This window comes from Colletotrichum lupini, chromosome 8 (assembly GCF_023278565.1).
Source record: "Colletotrichum lupini chromosome 8, complete sequence".
Classification (NCBI taxonomy): Eukaryota; Fungi; Ascomycota; class Sordariomycetes; order Glomerellales; family Glomerellaceae; genus Colletotrichum; species Colletotrichum lupini.
In genome coordinates, this window is record NC_064681.1 from 2,295,274 (window position 1) to 2,312,146 (window position 16,873).

General features: G+C 54.3%; 6 protein-coding genes across 6 annotated transcripts; 3 read left to right on the top strand and 3 right to left on the bottom strand.

The window, feature by feature from the left end:
* Positions 1–304: 304 nt before the first annotated feature.
* On the bottom strand, positions 305–667 carry CLUP02_15175 (uncharacterized protein; the record flags this gene model as incomplete). Its single annotated transcript, XM_049294099.1, has 2 exons — positions 305–521; positions 636–667. The coding sequence occupies 2 exons, from the start codon at positions 665–667 to the stop codon at positions 305–307; spliced, it is 249 nt and encodes an 82-aa protein (XP_049151245.1).
* A 242-nt stretch (positions 668–909) lies between these two features.
* CLUP02_15176 (uncharacterized protein) lies at positions 910–3,695 on the top strand (the record flags this gene model as incomplete). The annotated part of the gene is made up of 3 exons (XM_049294100.1): positions 910–1,011; positions 1,878–2,341; positions 2,492–3,695. The coding sequence occupies 3 exons, from the start codon at positions 910–912 to the stop codon at positions 3,693–3,695; spliced, it is 1,770 nt and encodes a 589-aa protein (XP_049151246.1).
* A 2,467-nt stretch (positions 3,696–6,162) lies between these two features.
* On the bottom strand, positions 6,163–7,020 carry CLUP02_15177 (RNA polymerase Rpb5 domain-containing protein; the record flags this gene model as incomplete). The annotated part of the gene is made up of 3 exons (XM_049294101.1): positions 6,163–6,688; positions 6,743–6,825; positions 6,937–7,020. The coding sequence occupies 3 exons, from the start codon at positions 7,018–7,020 to the stop codon at positions 6,163–6,165; spliced, it is 693 nt and encodes a 230-aa protein (XP_049151247.1).
* A 786-nt stretch (positions 7,021–7,806) lies between these two features.
* CLUP02_15178 (nuclear segregation protein) lies at positions 7,807–9,454 on the top strand (the record flags this gene model as incomplete). Its single annotated transcript, XM_049294102.1, has 3 exons — positions 7,807–7,962; positions 8,103–9,260; positions 9,326–9,454. 3 exons carry the CDS (start codon positions 7,807–7,809, stop codon positions 9,452–9,454), a joined length of 1,443 nt encoding a protein of 480 aa, XP_049151248.1.
* Positions 9,455–10,987: 1,533 nt separating this feature from the next.
* CLUP02_15179 (uncharacterized protein) lies at positions 10,988–11,895 on the bottom strand (the record flags this gene model as incomplete). The annotated part of the gene is made up of 2 exons (XM_049294103.1): positions 10,988–11,633; positions 11,693–11,895. The coding sequence occupies 2 exons, from the start codon at positions 11,893–11,895 to the stop codon at positions 10,988–10,990; spliced, it is 849 nt and encodes a 282-aa protein (XP_049151249.1).
* Positions 11,896–13,224: 1,329 nt separating this feature from the next.
* CLUP02_15180 (obg family GTPase CgtA) lies at positions 13,225–16,316 on the top strand (the record flags this gene model as incomplete). The annotated part of the gene is made up of 6 exons (XM_049294104.1): positions 13,225–13,582; positions 13,674–13,803; positions 13,871–13,959; positions 14,023–14,050; positions 14,118–14,508; positions 14,562–16,316. 6 exons carry the CDS (start codon positions 13,225–13,227, stop codon positions 16,314–16,316), a joined length of 2,751 nt encoding a protein of 916 aa, XP_049151250.1.
* Between the last annotated feature and the right edge of the window lie 557 nt (positions 16,317–16,873).

Below are 16,873 nucleotides of genomic sequence, written 5' to 3' on the forward strand. Positions count from 1 at the left end.
CGTTGGCGCTCTGTCTGTATGCCGGTATACGATAACGGAGAGGCTTGCCAATGCATCCAATGGCTCTAGAGCCATGTACGATTTCTTGGGATAACAGATACTTTTGCTTCCTACGGAGTACGGATACCACGAATCGAGTTTGATAGCGGGACGTCGATGACCTGAGAGAGTGCTGCCAATCCCTTGGAAGAGCACGCGGCCAGCTCCGACACCGACGGCAAGGGCATGTATTTCTGGCTTATCGAGTAGGCCACGCCGTCAACACAGCCGATCAGACTCGGCTGGACGACATGTTCTTTGAGAATTACTCCATCGTCGAAGAGACCGTTGCCAACTTCGCAGAATGGCAAGATGCAGCTGGAAAGTGCTGTGGGAAGAGATGTGGAGGCAGTTCTGAAAGCTTTTCGCGCATGCTGCAACAAACGCAGCAGCGCCGGTTCGATACCCGTTTTTCGTCGGGTTTCGATTCTTTGCCCGTCCAGCCGCAGTGTCTGCGCAGCAAGCGCCGAGGCCCCAAAAGACTATTGTCGTGTTCAAAATGGAGCCCGCCAAAGTACGCGAAGAAGCCATGCTGACTGTAAAGCGAAGGCAAGCTACAGAGTACAGAGTACTATTCTTGCCTCAACTCACCTTACCTTGGGCTCGGGTGCCGCAGCGAGTGAGACATTGTCGCGGGACACACTCGGTCGAGGCGAACGACTCGAGGCCCAAAGCTAGGTACTTGTCTTTACCACCTTAGCTCCTAGCTTCCCAGCCAACTCCGAATCACCCCCACCAGATGAGCGAATCGGTTACATCTTGAACGCGGATTAGCGTCATTCCAATGAGCGTTGGCAGTTCTGCGATGGCTGACCGCCGTATCTTTCTGTCAGTACGGATACGTACTAGATAGACTAGAGACACGTATACATGGCCCTGGGAAAGGACCGAGGAAGGCGAGACATCAACAAACGGCAAACGACAGTGCCAATGCCACTTCCAATGCCAATGCCAATGACTGACAGCATCTTGGTCCGCCACCGGCTTGGGATATCTCTCTCCTGGAGAGAGATGGACACGGCCGGCCTTGACTGATGCCCCTGTGGTCCCTCTCTCTCTCTCGTCGAGTGCGCCGCCAATCCGTTCACCCACCCGACCTCCTCACAACCTCTCACCTGTCGCCCTCCAACCGACAGGATCAGGATTGGCCAGCCAAGAAAAGCTGGTGATGCACACCACCAAGTCCCTGACGGCACACCCTCGCCCAGTTCCTTGTCACTCCGTCCCACACCCCCCAAACTCTTACTCCCAAGGGCCCGAATCCCCCATTCATCCCTAGCGCGCAAAGGGACCTTCACCAGGTATCCTTGACTGCCCCCCAACTTGGCCATCCCGGCCCAGCCTATCCCATTGCCCATCTCATCCTAGAAGCCGCCAGGAGGGCGGCGGTATGCTCACCAGAGACCTGCCTCTATCTGCGTCTACTCGGCGGTGCAGCTTATTACTTACATCCACTCCTCCGCAGTATCTAGACCAGGCTCCATTCCACGTTCTCCTTCCACCACATTCGACATCTGTCCGTATTTTTTTGCTTCGCCATCCAGTCGGTCCAGAGGTTTACAGGAATAGGAAGCTTTTCTGGTTATCTGTTACCGTGGCCGAGACGGTCATGCACCCGCTTCCATCACCGCTTCTAATCACAGCCGGATCCGGTCCGCTTCATGTTGCACCGTTCGTCCCTTCGCAATCGCAAAGTTCATGCATCAGACGCAACAACAAACGCTACAATACCCTCGCCAACCTCCCTAGCAACACTGTGCTACTCTTCGATCAACCGATAAACTGCGCTACTTCAGCCTCGAGATAGTCATCATCGTTTTTGCCATTGGGACAGTTAGCCGAGCCGATTCTCTGCACGAAATTCGACCCGCCCGCTACGTCACGTCTCGACCTTCGACGACGCATCCTTTTCCTCGCTCGTCGTGCCCTCCGCGGAGGTCGACGGGCGTGGATTGCTCCAGTCCATCATGAGCCTCTACACTGAGCCACCCGAGTTGCGCAGTTCCTCGCAGGACAAGCCCTCGCTATTGGTTTGTTGGTGGATAACCTCATTCTGCACTGTTATTATCCTACTGCGGGTTGCCGGCCGCTTCATTCGAACCGAAAAATTATTTCAAGAGGACAAAGTCGCAGCACTCGCCCTGATCCCTCTATGGCTCCGCATGGTTTGCGTGCATTTTGTCTTGCTCTACGGGACTAACAATGCCGAATTTGACGGCATCGCATTATCCGCCGAGGTCGAGCGCAGGAAGGAAATCGCAAGTGGTCTCGTGCTTGCCAGCCGAATCTTCTACGCAGCAACGTACGTCACGGAATCCCCTTCATGAATTCCCCTTTCATTTCTTATTCTTGTACTTTTTTTTCGCCTTGCGCCCGCAACACTTTATGCAGCAATTTCATCACTGGATCCAGTGGGACGGTAGGATGGCTTGCTAACGCCTTGTCTGTGCAGACTGTGGATTCTCAAGAACACTATTTTAGAGTTCTTCAAGCGTCTGACTGGCGTCACTTGGGCACGTTCCTACGAACAGACGCTGGTGTTCATCAGATGCACCTTGGTCGCAACCTTCATCGCCATTATCATTAGCGATTTGGCGGAATGTCGGCCTTTCAATCACTACTGGCAGGTTACTCCTGACCCGGGTGGTCAATGCCGCCAAGGGTTCGCTCACCTCCTCACCATGGCGACTTGTAACATCATCACCGATTTGCTACTGGTCTTCTTCCCGATTCCCATTATTCTGCGCAGTCAGATGAATGTGAAGAGAAAGATTCAGCTCACCCTGCTCTTCTCGCTTAGCCTGGCCGTCGTTGGTGTTACTATTTATCGTGTCCCCCATGTCATGAGGGCACATGGCAAACAGCAGCTGCGTTCCGTGCTGGCATCCGTTGAGCTCCTTTTCGCAACAACGGCTGCAAATGCCCTAGTCTTGGGCTCATTTGTTCGTGATCGCGGCTTGAAGAAACAAAAGTTCAAGTACGGCTCTGTGGCAGAAGATTCAATAGATCGCAGAGGCTCCGACTCGCGGCGTCCCACTCTCCATCGTCATTGGGGAAGTGACGAAGACCTCGTCCGAGATGTCGGCCTTGGTGTTGATCCTGACCTACGAGAACGCGATGAGGAACGGGACGAGTTCGACAACGAACAACAACGGTACACTCCCGCACCAATGGCCAAACCGTTTGGCGAGGAGCTGAGACAGTGGCAATTCCCTCAGCGGCAACGAAGCAATGCCGAGCGCAGCGACGCTTCTCTCTTACCCCACGACCTTTCTTCCTCAAGGAGCAACTCGACCACGACACCGCGCAGGGTCTCCTTTTTCGACGTCGGGGGTTTGTTGTCAGAGGAACAGGTTGGAGTCGGCCAGACACTCCGCAGGGACAGCATTGTCTCAAGCGTGGACCCTATGGCATCTAGCGTCCACGGTGTCCCGTCACCCACCCTACCCGCCGGATCGAATGGTTTACGTCGCGGATCAACAGCACTCCTGCAAGATCTTGGCGGGCTTTTGGGGCCCACGAAACCGTCGCGACAAAGATCCAGGACTGGCACGGAATTGCAACCCATTCCTCAATCGCAACACGATGATCATCCATCTTACAACCCTCGCCCCGGCGAGCCAACACTTATCGATCCTGGTGGCTTACTCAAGTAGTTTGGCAACAACTACGCAGAAGCTGACCTGTGACATACCACACAATCATCTAATTTCAACACGTTACGACCACGAAACTACGACTATATTTTATGAGACAGTACATGTATATGTATATTGACGATCTCGGCGACATTGCTGGGGGCTCTTTTGGACATGGGGAGTTATAGAGGTTTAGAGCCTTTGGCCGGCGTTTCTATAGGTCAATGGGGGACCGGATACGACCACACTTTACGTTTTGGAATTTTTGGAGGAAAGAACTATTTACGACCAACGGGAAATGGGCGTTGGAGGAAATCCCCGGAGCGGCCTTCACGATGATATCTGAACGCCGTCGTTTTTTGCTTCGCTGTTTATCGTTATATATACCCCGGCGCAAATAGCCGTCATGTTTTGTACCTGAACAGCTTGTTCCAATATCATCACCATCTACAAATAATGAATGACGAATGACTCTTTATGGATGGCACTTCCCCCCCCTTCTTAATCATGTCCGCTTGCTTTTTTTCCCGCAACTGCAGCAATGCGAGAAGCTCGGTCCCGGAAGGCGCTTTCCATGATGCCTGGTCCCTGCACGACGTTTGTTGCGCATCTCGGCCGACGACCCTGTTCCCTACGAAAAGTCAACGACTGACTCTTGTCGCATTCTGCCCGCTGCCAGCAGAATCCCTTCTTTAATTACCCCTGAGGCATGAGTGTACTGTGACCATGGTTCTTGTACCCTTTCTTTAGAGTTTTCTTGGCCAATTACGATTTTTTCCTTTTGATTTTTCTTGGTATTCTCTTTTCCCTGCTTTGTGGTTGTTGTTCCGAGGACCGACGGTTTGGCTGTTCTGTCTATTCTATCGCGGTTGTTGATCTATCTGTGTCTGCCTGACTCGATGGCGGCCGCTTGACGCTGGGCGCCTGACTCTTTCCCCTTTTTTGGAGGTTCAGGAATCCCTAACCTCACATTACAACAGATTTCAGACTCCGCACTCCGCACTTTATCCCTGAGTTCAGAGCTGGGTTCAGAGCTGGCCCGAGAATCCTGCTACGTCGTGGGTATGATTCGGGACAGGAAAGCATGAATCACTTTGTATATTGAGGAGTCCTGTTTTGGTGAGGAGGTTGCTGGGTTTGTGGAGGGCGATCAGCCTAGGGGTTTAGTATTCCTAACTAAAACGATCGGGAGGCTGTTGATATACGCGGTACATGGGAGCCCACATGGCACGTGATGAAGATGGATAGGAGAGGGGGGATCTTGGATAGATTTTACAGAGGTGTTGATGCCATATATTAGCACCTCCATATCTATATCCTTCTCCCCTTTGTGGAGGATATCTACTGAAAACTATACGCGGTCGATGAACGGGCTTTTATGATTCCTAGGTTAGTTGTTTGATAAGATATAGAAAGCTCATCCGGTGGTGATGCGTAGGGTGTTCATCCAATGCCTTGGTCCCTGTCCTCTATCTCTGCAAATTTATCAGTGTTATGGAGCTTTCGATTCTAGACGCGGATGGTATCACGGGTTTTGTGAAGATTTTCCGTCCTCGCACACCTCCCTCCCCTCTACCCGGGACTAGGCTCCCCGTTTCACCAGAGATGAAGATGTATCGAATGAGTAGCCCAGAAGAAGGGAGTACCTCATATACTTTTCAGTCGGGTTGGTCTTGTTTTGAGAGGAAAATATGTATGTGATGAGTGGGTTAGATTGCAAAACTTTGTAAAGGTGTCGTTGACGAAGGTGGGACGTGGGCACCGGAGGCCTTGCGAAGTAGCTGGGAATAGGCGCAAGGCAGTGTTTCTATGGAGGCTTCTCTAAATCCACTGCCCTTGGAGATTGTCGTTCAACGTCATCGAGTGAGGATGCTTCCGACAACATGGCATTGAGTGACTGCCGGATCTGCAAGAACTCGGTTCAGTCCTTTGTATAATTGAGGAACATTTTCTGTCAATGGCTGGCCGACCCGATCTCAGAGTCTCTGGTGATGGATGAACATTGAATCGACATGTAGCATAGACTTTCAGAGGGTTGCGGAATCAGCCATAACGATACCGGTTCCGTTATCGTCCCCCCCCCCCTCCCCCGGGGAAAAGCTGAAGGAGTGACGACTGTATTTAACTCACATCGTATCTCACTTAATCAGTCACAATAATGAGACGTGACTCCCAAGGAGAACAAAACAATGTCGAAAAAAAAAGTAAGTTAGTTATATTGTCCATCCAGAGGAAGCCCTCCATCTCTTTTTTTGGTTGTCGTACACAAAACAGCAGACCGTAGCCGTACCCTCAACGCCAGACTCAAGAGTGATGCAAAGAGTATACTGAGAACTCCTTTTCCCCCGTCTACCAGGGCGTCAAGTCATCCTGCCGGAAAGGTGAGTCCCCAATCCCAGCCCCCACGTCGACCCCGTCCCTCCCGCTTTCCCCCCTCCATCTCATGTCTCGCCTCCCCTCAACCACATGCGCTAGACCCCGTTCTTTACACGCACAATCTGTAACTGGCGTAACGGCCGGCCGTCTCCGAGGTGCGGATGATCTTGACGACGTGCCCGCGCTTGAGGCCGAGGTACTTTGCGACGGGATCCTTTTGCAAGATGCGCGGCAGCTGCGTCTCCTTGAGGCGGTAGCGCTTGAGGAGGGCAATCTTCTCCTCGCGGCTGAGGAGGATGTGCTTGGGCACGAGCTCGTGCTGGGTGATGTTGACGAGCAGGTCGTCCTCGAGGAAGCACTCGACCTTGGCAAAGGACTCGATGGTGACGAGCATCTTGCGGGCGGCGGGGGAGAGGGGCACGTGGGTGACCATGATGCCGGACGAGTACTTGTTGCTGATGAGGTGGTGGATGAACTTCTTGATCTCCTTGATGCCGAACGTCGTGTCGGCGAGGAACTCGACCCAGAGGGTGCCGCAGTCGGGCGTCGGGTTCGGGTTGTTGGGCGTCGGGGGGTGTGTGAATTTGCGGATCATGTCGGCGGAGGGGTTCGCGGAGAACTGGAGCTTGCCACGGCTGATGGGGCCATGATGTTAGTATTGAGGACTTTGATAGATCAAGGGTACGTACTTGACGCTGCCGTCGGCGCTGGTGTACTCCATCTTGAAGCGGTCGAGAGAGATTGTAAGTTCGTCCTCGGCGAGTTCATAGCCCTGCGATCCGTCATCAGCACAGATGTCGCCAAGAAGTACATCGTCCGCCGGGGTGGAGATAGCATCATTCGCATGATGTTCCTCATCGATGGAAGATCAGGGGGTCCGTACGCGGTCCGCAGCCATCTCGTGGGCTGTCCTCCATGCTCTCCACAGTCTGGTAACCTCCTTATTGACGTCCTTCTGGTCCGACATCTTCGCGACGCTGCGTCGTTGAAAACTCTTCCGTCGAATTCGTGGGTCAGTAGCGATGCCTTTGTCGTCGTGGGTAATCTGGGTAGATCCAGATGAGGGCGTCGGTGGTGGATTGGTTCTTGTCGCGACGAAAAGTTCGAGAACCTCAAAAAGGATTGGCGTCGCAAAACAGATTCAGCCAAAAAGTTCTGGCGGCGGAATCAGCCTTGCAGGCCAGAGCAAAAGTTTGAGTGGGGCCTTTGGACTCCGATTGCTTAATCCTGGTTCGGTCCCGGATAGCAGTCGGGTTCTTCTGGAATAACTTGGAAGAGGTTAATCCGAGACAGAGACGGCCCGGAACATTCTGGACTTGGAGATGAGGTACGTACCCTACTTCTTGACTGACAGATCCCCAGCAGCATTAACCACCTAGGTGGCAGGTGCAAGGTGCACGCTCCAGCCACGGCTGCCACGGGCCTTTCAAGGGTCCAGAGTCCCAGTATACGCACGTGCCACCTTTGAGGTGAACCCCACAATCAAAGTCCAGGATGGCAGGTGGCCTTACCTTCTGGAGAAGGTACGTGCCACGGAACCCAAAAGAGTGAATTTCAACAAAATTGGGGGATCCTTTTGACGAAAAGTTCACCCTTCGCGTGGTTAATTCCGATTCCACTTCTCCGTCCTCCATCCTCCACATCACCAATCCGACTTTGCTGTCCACCCCGACTACGGCAGTGTGCGCATTCGCCAGCTTTGTTTAATTGATCATCTTTTGCATCAATTAACAAGCTCCTCCCTACCTTCACAATGGCCGACACCAAGCAGGCACCTGCTGCTGCTCCTGCGGCAGCAGAGACCAAGACCGAGACCAAGTCAGCTCGTCCCACCATGCCCGACGAGGCCGAGTACCAGAAGAAGCTCAAGGTCGCTGAGAAGGAGCATAAGGAGGCCCTCGACCAGCTGGTAAGTTTCATCTCCAATTCCATTGGCGACTTGTTCCTCGAATCCCTTTCCCGACTGGGAGAATCGCAGCCGAGCACCAGATACCCGGAAATGACACATTGCCATTGGATCGCAAATGGCTCACACAATTCCTCTCCTAGAGCGCCATCAAGGCCAAGATCGAGATTGCCATGCCCAACAAGAACAAGGAGCAGCAATCTCCCACCCAGAAGCGTCGCGCCGAGCTCATTGCTCAGGCCAACGAGATTCGCCAGAAGCAGGGCGCCGGCAAGAACGCCCGCACCTCCAAGCTCGACCAGATCAAGCGCCTCGACGAGCAAATGCGCTCCCGCATCAACGAGCAGAAGACCGCCCGCTCCAAGGTCAACTTCAAGAGCGTCGAAGAGGTCGACCGTCAGATCGAGAAGCTCGACTCCGAGGTCAACTCTGGCCGCATGAAGATTGTCGACGAGAAGAAGGCCCTCGCCGAGATCTCCTCTCTTCGCAAGCTCAAGAAGAACTTCTCCCAGTTCGACGACTCTCAGAAGTCCATTGACGACCTGAAGGCCAAGATTAAGGAGATCAAGGACTCGATGGAAGACCCCGAGGCCAAGGCCATGTCTGAGCAGTACAACAAGATCCAGGCCGAGCTGGACGCCATCAAGGCCGAGGGCGACGAGGCCTACAAGAACCTCTCTTCCCTCCGTGACGAGCGCACTAGACTGCACAACCTCCAGAACGAGAAGTACGCCGCCCTCAAGACCATCAAGGATGAGTACTGGCAGCAGCGCAAGGCGGCTCAGGCCCACGAGCGCGAGGCTCGCGAGAAGGCCCGCGAGAGAAGGAAGAATGAGGCCGAGCGCTACCAGAAGGAGCGCAAGAAGGCCGATGCCGAGAAGTTCCTCGCCGACGCCAGCGACCCCGCCTACCTCGAGGAGATCCGCCGCGCCAACAGCCTCCTCCAGTTCCTCGACCCCACCCACAAGGTCGAGAAGGCTCCTCTCCAGGCCGCCAGCGGCCTCACCGCTCAGGCTTCGCGTACTGTTGACGACTCGGGAATTAAGGGTATGAAGGTCGTCTCCAAGAAGGACCGCGACGAGGACTTCTTCCCTGCCGTCAAGAAGGGAAAGAAGGGCAAGAAGGGTGGTGCCACCGAGGACAAGGCCGGCAAGTTCAACTGCCCGCCCTCCGTTGTTGAGGACTGCGCCTTCATGGGCATCGATCCCCCTATGGCCGCTTCCGACGTCCCCGCCGTTGCCGAGAAGGTCAAGGCCAAGCTCGACCACTGGAAGAGCGACCAGGAGGCCCAGACTCAGCGCGTAAGTCCTTCTTTGCAATCATTGTTTGATTATCTCTCCATTTTACATACTGACCCAACTTTCAGAACATTGAGAAGGCGAAGAAGCAGCTCGAGAAGCTCGAGGCTGACGAGGCCAACGGTGTCAGCAACGGCGACTCGGTCGAGGAGGTCACCAAGGACCTCAAGGAGACCTCCGTCGAGGAGAAGGCATAGTCTTCTCACTCACTGACTCCGTCTACAACTTTTGCCTGACTGAAACCCACTGACTCTCAAGTCTGTCTTATCTGCCTGACGTCCTCGCACAGATATTATGGACTGGGGGGAACGTGAACTCTCTCACCTCTCTGCCTCTTTGTCAACACACACCTCCCAATCGATACACGCATACGACACACCCCTTCTCACAAAAAAAGCACCACCCTTGGCATTTAAAAGAGGAAAAAAGGAAACTTCATTCGGAATCAAAAACTAAAGGGGGGAAGATTGCAAAACCTTTTTATAAACTCTCTGGCCTGTTTTTGCGTCTTCCTAGCCAAAATTGTCCCTCGAGGCAAAGTGGCTTTCTTGTACTTAGCAGCTTTCTTCCCCCCCTCCCCCCCTTGTGCCGTTTGTAGTTCCAGCCATACACTTTGAAAAAATTATGAGAGGTAAAAAAAGAGAGAGAAAAGCTTTTTTCTTCGATTTTGTAAAAAAAAACACGAATGTCCCATGTTTCTATGCGTCGACTATCACATTGAAGGCAACTTACCTACCTGAGATGTGCAATATGTTGAATGGGACAAGCTCTGCCCAGCTGTCCAGTCCAGCAGAGTAACTTGAGCTCTTGGGCCCAGCGTAATCATCCCATCTGGTAGGTCCATCCTCATATCAACAAAACCAATGGAGCACAGCCATCGCAGCCCATTGATTGGCCTGTTGTATCTCGGGCTGTCCTCGTCGGGCAGGTGTGCTTGCGCAGCGGGCGAGGCATGTCATGACGTGACGTGCTGGAAACGATTCCTGGGGGTGCGGTTGGGGGGACTTTGAAGTTTGAGCAAACACGTCGCGGAGGTATCATGGCACGAGACGAGTGGTGCGCGTGTAGCCTCGGTAGTAACGCTTCGAGGTCCCATGGTGCAATCTCATGACGTCCTTTGCGTGCAGAATGATGCGTGCAGAATGATGATCATCGATCGGTCCTCTCGCTTCCCCTCCCAGTCTTTCACCACAGATCCGGTCACGAAGTTGCATGATACGTGAGACGATATTTTATATGGTTTATGGATTGTTGCTCTAGCGACCACTGGTTTGAGGGCTGTTGATCCTGTAGAGAATTCCTCCCGTAACATCCAAGAAGAGGAAAATGAAATAGTACCCGGCCTGCGCCGTCGCAAATGCCAAAGAATGCCCTCTTTCCGTGATCCGTACTCCGGTGCCTACCCAACCAAAGAGACTGGAACAGGATGAAACCCTCAAAAAGGATACAAACGTACGAGACTCGATCACAAATTCCGGGTTGTCTCGAACATAGTAAAGAGCAAATGCGTAAAAAACCGTGTGTTCTCCAAGGCTACCGCTACGCTTTGCAATGCATATATGCCTGCTTGTCCCGCTTCAATACACCAAAAAAGACCGCTGATGCAATTCGTGGGTCTCATCAAAATAATATCGTAGGAAAATTGCAAAGACGCCGTGATTCGTACCAATATGATATTCGAACTTTAGGAGCTTCTAGCTCTGGATGGTCTCTTTCGTCGATCTCGGCTTTCATGGGGGCCCACCCCATCCATAGTATGCGCCGGCACCTGGAGGTGCGGTTCGTCCATATCCAGGCGGTGGTCCTCCAGGATGTCCAGGGTGTCCCATGGGCGGTCCCATATGCGGCATGGGTGGCATTGACCTTCTTTCTCTTTCCCTCAAGGCCGGTGTTCTCCCGCCCATCCTGCTAGGCATCGGGGGCATGTCCATGCTGGGCGGTGGTGGTGTTGCTCTCCCAAATGGACCTCTGTCATGACTGCTAGGCGCAGCAATGGCGGGAGGTCCTCCTGGAGGAGGCCCGCCTCCTCCAATTCTTCTTCCAGATCTATTCTTGGACCCGCCACTGAGGGCGCTCAATGGGGGATCCTTGACAAAAGGGTCATCATCGGGAGGGACGTTCAGCTCGACCAGACTGAAGAAATACTCGAGGACTTCAGGATATCGTTGCACACTAGATTGCCAATCCTCATCAATGCCGTGCTTCAATGCAGCCTGCGCCTGGGCAAGCTCGCTAGGATGAGGAGGGGCGTGGTAGTAATGGTATGCGGTGGCGTTGATGCGTTCAAGGTTAGCGGCGTGAGCTGTCTTTCGGCGCTCGGTGAGTAGACGAAAATATTCCAGGATGTAGTCTTGCGCGTGAGCCCGAACCCAGCTCCTGTGTATATAGTTAGCGAAATGTGTCCTCCATAGGTAAAGATGAAAAGTCGTTCATACCGAATGTCGGTGTATATAGACTGCATCATGCGCTGCTCAGCCTGTTTTATGGCAACATCAAGTCCCTTGGCCTCGCAGTCGCAAGCTGCGGAGGCAGGGGCGTGGCATATAGCACAGTCCGGATCCATCCTTGTGGTAGTCTTGCGCACACGCGGAGTGCGTGGAGTGCGCGGCCTGTAGTCTCTGTGGGAATATGAATACATCTTAGCGAAGGGATCACCAGATGAGACACGAGTGGTCTGTCTCTAGCGGAAGTGGAGAAGAGGTGAAGATGAGAGGATATTGTACAAGGAGGTCAAGATGGGTCATCTATTACTAGTACAGATGTCATTATTTCTCCCGAGACCCTGAGCTTGGGTCTCATGGAGAGTGTTTGGAGAGATTGGGGTTGGGGATGAGGCTCGGCAGCCAGGGCAGAGGTAGTGGAAGAGGAGAAGAGAGAGGAAAGCGGTGATGGACTGACCTGACTTAAGAGATTATTAAGAGGGGCCGGATGGTTACAGCCCGGCAGAGCGTCGGCGGTAGGGTGCGAGAGTGAGGGAGAGAATATCCGTAAGGTAGTTGGGAATAAACAAAACTAGGACGAATAAAGCGAGTTGCTCCTGTGTGTTGGTGCTATGTATCCTGCAGCATCGAAGCATGAGACAATAAGGCAAGCAAGCAAGTGAGCAGGCGAGCAGCGAGAAGCAGACTAAGGTAGGCTTCCTAAGCGTGCAAGCAACAGAGAAAGTCGAATGGAGAGTAACGAAGTCGTAGTTGCGGTCGTGGTAGACAAACGGCGGGCTCTCATTCAACGAGAGGAGCAGAAGCAGAAGCAGAAGCAGAGGATGCGGAGAAGACGTGGGGAGAGAGAGATAGCTTGATCCACGAGAACGCAGGTAGATGAAGAGAGGATCGAATGGGAAGGGGGGTTTTGACTGCAGCGTGAGTGTCGTGGCTCGAATGCCAGCAGCTCTCGATATGCAAGTCTTGGGGGGTCTGACGATGGCCCAATGAAGGGGACGCCAAGCGAGAGAGGTCGTCTACCCGACCAAGTCTCAATGAGCTTCGATCGGGGACCCAGTGAGAGGCGGGCTTTTGTTTCTTGAGGTATACGTAGGCAAGGTAGGTCTAGACGTCTGTTTGCCAAAGGTGACGGGCCGGAAGAGAAGGGATGGATGGTAGAAGACGATAGAAAATTGTTAAGAAATTGCAGTCAGTCGGTAGGCGAGAGGAGAGAGAGAGAGAGAGAGAGAGAGCAACGAGAAGCACCTCAGGCCAATGAGTGGAGGGGCAGATTATGTGTGTGCGTTGTCGCCGCCCCTCGTTTGTCCTTCCGGTGCCGTTCCCGCCTTTAGCTTTGGGCTTCAAGGCGGTCAAGGGCCAGGGGAGGAGGGAGAAGAACGGGCAAGGACAGGCCGCAAGCAGGAGAGCTGCAGCCAAAAGAAGTCGCGGGGCGGTTTGCAGTGAAGCGGGGGTACTTTACAGGACAGGAGGTTGGGTGAACCACTTCCATTACCTTAGGTACCTGTACTCCCTACCTCCTTCTCCGTATGCTCTACGGGTACAACCACTGGGGAACTAAGACACCGCCGATGGTCCAACGGGAGACACCGAAGAGGAAAGAAAGCGGAGAGGGGCAGGAGAAGTCGGGCGGGTCAGCGTTTGCAGGCCGAGACGACCGGCGGGGTGGGGTGGCTGGTCTGCACCTTCCAATGCTCCTCATCACCCAACTTAGGACAAACTGCGTAGGTACCAGGCCATCAACACCACCACCCACCTTCATTGAGGGAAAGTTTGATGCACAAGAGACGAACCAGTCCACACTACAGGAAGGAGGGGGCGAGCAACCATTGTATACCTATCGATCAGCTGGGACCCAACTGCTTCCATCTGATGCAACGTCCGAACGTGCGCTTCCAGAACGCCAACGAACGCCTTTCCAGGACCCGGCCCAACTCTACCTTACCTTAACTTGCCTTACTTACCTTACCTACCATAGGTACGGAGCACTTCCAGCGCCATATCGACATCCCTCACTCGAATACCTTTGCATACGCGACTACCTTCAGCAAGATCCTCTTTGCTCCGACGATGGGTGCTGTTTTGCCAATGTCCCTACAATGTACTGGGTCATGGGACTAGGCTGGTTGGCTCACCGCATATTGCCCTACCTCATGCACCTCGCGTCTCGATTAGAGCCCGCTGCAGGCGCGCAGAACATAACCGAACAATCCCCTTTCTGTCAGATTATGGACTCGTAGAGAAGCTGTGGCAAGCCATCATTGGTAAGCTGCAGTAGCATTGTCGTACCTCTCTGTCTGGGTCGGTCGAAATAATTTGCCTCACAGTTGGCCCCTCTTGGAGCCGCATCTCAAAGTCGAGAGATGAAGGAGTGACGTCGAAGAGGCTGAAAGGACAAGCGAGCTCCCATTTCCCTTTTCAGTCTTCCCATCTTCCCCAGCCAACTCTACGGGAGCTTACGAGGCAGTGCACGCCGCCGGATTTCATATGTCAGCCCCAGTTTGTTTCCCAATGATTTGGGCACTGGCCAGTTTGACAATCCCGTCCGGTCGTTGATCCTGGTCTCACAACGGTTGCTCCCGCCCCTGCCACATTATGTAATCTCGTCTTCTTATCTTATCGTCCCAGCTAAGTTGAGGCACGTACCTTACCTTACCTCAGATGGGATGGAAGCGTCCAAAATTTCGAGCTCGTCTCATCTGTTCGCATCGCGGGCACTCAGCGACCACCCTAACGGCTGCGATTACAACGACGACGACGATCGGCATCACACGGTGCCGAACGAGAGACGAACATGGCGCCAAGATGTTCGGGTGGGCATACGGTGTTGCTCCCGTTTCTGTACCCCTCTTTATTTTTTTCAAAGAGCACCACCACGCCTCGTCTTGCTGCGAGAGCGGTTGCAAATAGTCGCCGCCATAGCTCCACCCAGGTAGCTCAAGAATCAAAGTCCACCAGACTCAACCCAGCTCCCGACGACTATTCCCAACCCATCTTCGCCGATAAAGCCTCAGTGACACTTTACGCGGGCCCCGGTGGCCACGGCTGCATCTCCTTCTTCCGCGACGCATACCTCCCCGACGGACCCCCCAACGGTGGCGACGGTGGCCATGGAGGCAACATCTACATCCAGGCTGTACACGGCGAGACGTCCCTGCACAAGTTAGCTAGGCGGCGTTTCATTCGAGCAGGGAAAGGAAAGTCTGGTCAGGGCAGCTCCAAGGGTGGTCAGCGAGGCGAGGACGTCATCATCACCGTGCCGGTTGGTACTGTCGTCCGCGAGCTGGCCAGGGAAGACCCCATTGCCGAGGATGCGATCATGCAGCGCGCTATGAAAGCGCAAAGGAAGGCCGAGAAGAAGGCCAAATTGGCCCGTCAGGCTGAGTTAGCGGAGCAAGCGAGGCGAGAGTTGGAGGAAGGCATTGAAGAGGAGGATGAAGAGATGGCGGCGGAAAGGGAGGCGAAAGCGAAAAAGCAGGCCGAGGATGAATTCGACGAGCCCGAGGACCCCGATCGCAGCAAGTTCCTTCTGTACCCTGGCCTCTCAAAGTCGGATCTGAAGACGATATCCCTTCCCAAAGCCCCTACCCGCCAGCGTCTTTACCATCAACCACCCGGCCCGATCCAGCTCGACTTGTCGCGCCCGTCTCCGCAACCCATCCTACTCGCCGTCGGCGGCATCGGCGGACTCGGCAACCCGCACTTCACGTCGCGCGAGTTCCCGCGGCCCATCTTCGCCACAAAGGGCGAGCGCGCCGTGACCATGGAGATTGAGCTCGAGCTCAAGCTCCTCGCCGACGTCGGGCTCGTGGGGCTACCCAACGCCGGCAAGAGCACCCTGCTGCGCGCCATCACGAACTCGCGCACCCGCGTAGGTAACTGGGCCTTCACGACGCTGCAGCCGAATATCGGCACCGTCGTCTTGGACAGCTACAAGGGCCGCCCCGTGATCAAGAGCTACAAGCGGTATCCCGCCGCGGACCCCGCATACGGCGGCAGCGGATCACCCGGCGCGGAAGAGGAGGTCCTGGTCGAGCAGCGGACCCGCTTTACGGTAGCCGATATTCCCGGTCTCATCGAGGGCGCCCACTTAGACCGTGGCCTCGGCATCGCGTTCCTGCGCCACGTCGAGCGTGCCGGCGTGCTCGCCTTCGTCGTCGACCTCTCCGCCGGTCCCGCCGTCAAGGCTCTCAAGGCCCTCTGGAACGAAGTCGGTCTGTACGCGCAGATGCGCGAGGAAGAAGAGCGCGCGCGCGAGATCGACTCCCGCGTCGACTGGGACCTCAACGCAGGCACCACGAGCGGGGCCGCCGCTCTGCAAGGAACGCACGGCGCCATGATGGTCGCCGACGCACCGCCGGCGCCCCGGCAGGAATCGGGCCTACACATCGCGGCCAAGCCGTGGTACGTCGTCGCCACCAAGGCCGACCTCCCCGAGACCCAACAAAATTTCCGAGACCTCAAGGCCTACCTGGACGAGATCAAGCAGGGCACCGCGCCGCACCCGAGCGGGATCGAAAACGCCTGGACGGACAACGTCGCCGCTATCCCCGTCAGCGCCATCAATGGCCAGGGCGTCGATCGGATTGTCCACTGGACTGTGGGACTACTTGACGAGTAAAAGGGGGGGAAAAGACAAGGGAAGAAGAAGAAAAATGTATCATAGCAATTTGTATCACCACCACTGTATAATGCCACTTTTGGAAGAAGCGTACCGTGCTCTTCCAGAGAACTTGTTTCCTTGGTCCAGCCCCTGAAATTGGCATGCAAGTAAGTACCTGAATGATATGAATATTTGTACGGAAAGAGCGAATAGCAGCATATTGCAAAACTGCCAAATTTATCTGGATTGGATACAGTAAGGCACCCCCGAGACCACGGTAGCACCGAAGGGCTTGTACCATTTAACGAGGAAGGTCCCTTGGTTGCAATCAATAAGCAACTAATGAGGGAATTCACACTCAGATGTTAACAAGAAACTTTTGGCATTTCGTTCGTAATGACTACTCCGTCTAGGGCGACTCTAATCGCCTTGATGGTGCGGAGGTGCTTCCATCCAACTCATTATCCAGGGTTCGACTATGTGCTCGTAAACCCAAAGCCAGGCAGCAAAAAGAACGAGTTGCTGCTCGACCGTAAGCGGTCGACGTTCCAATCCGTTTCTGCCTCCCAAGGGTA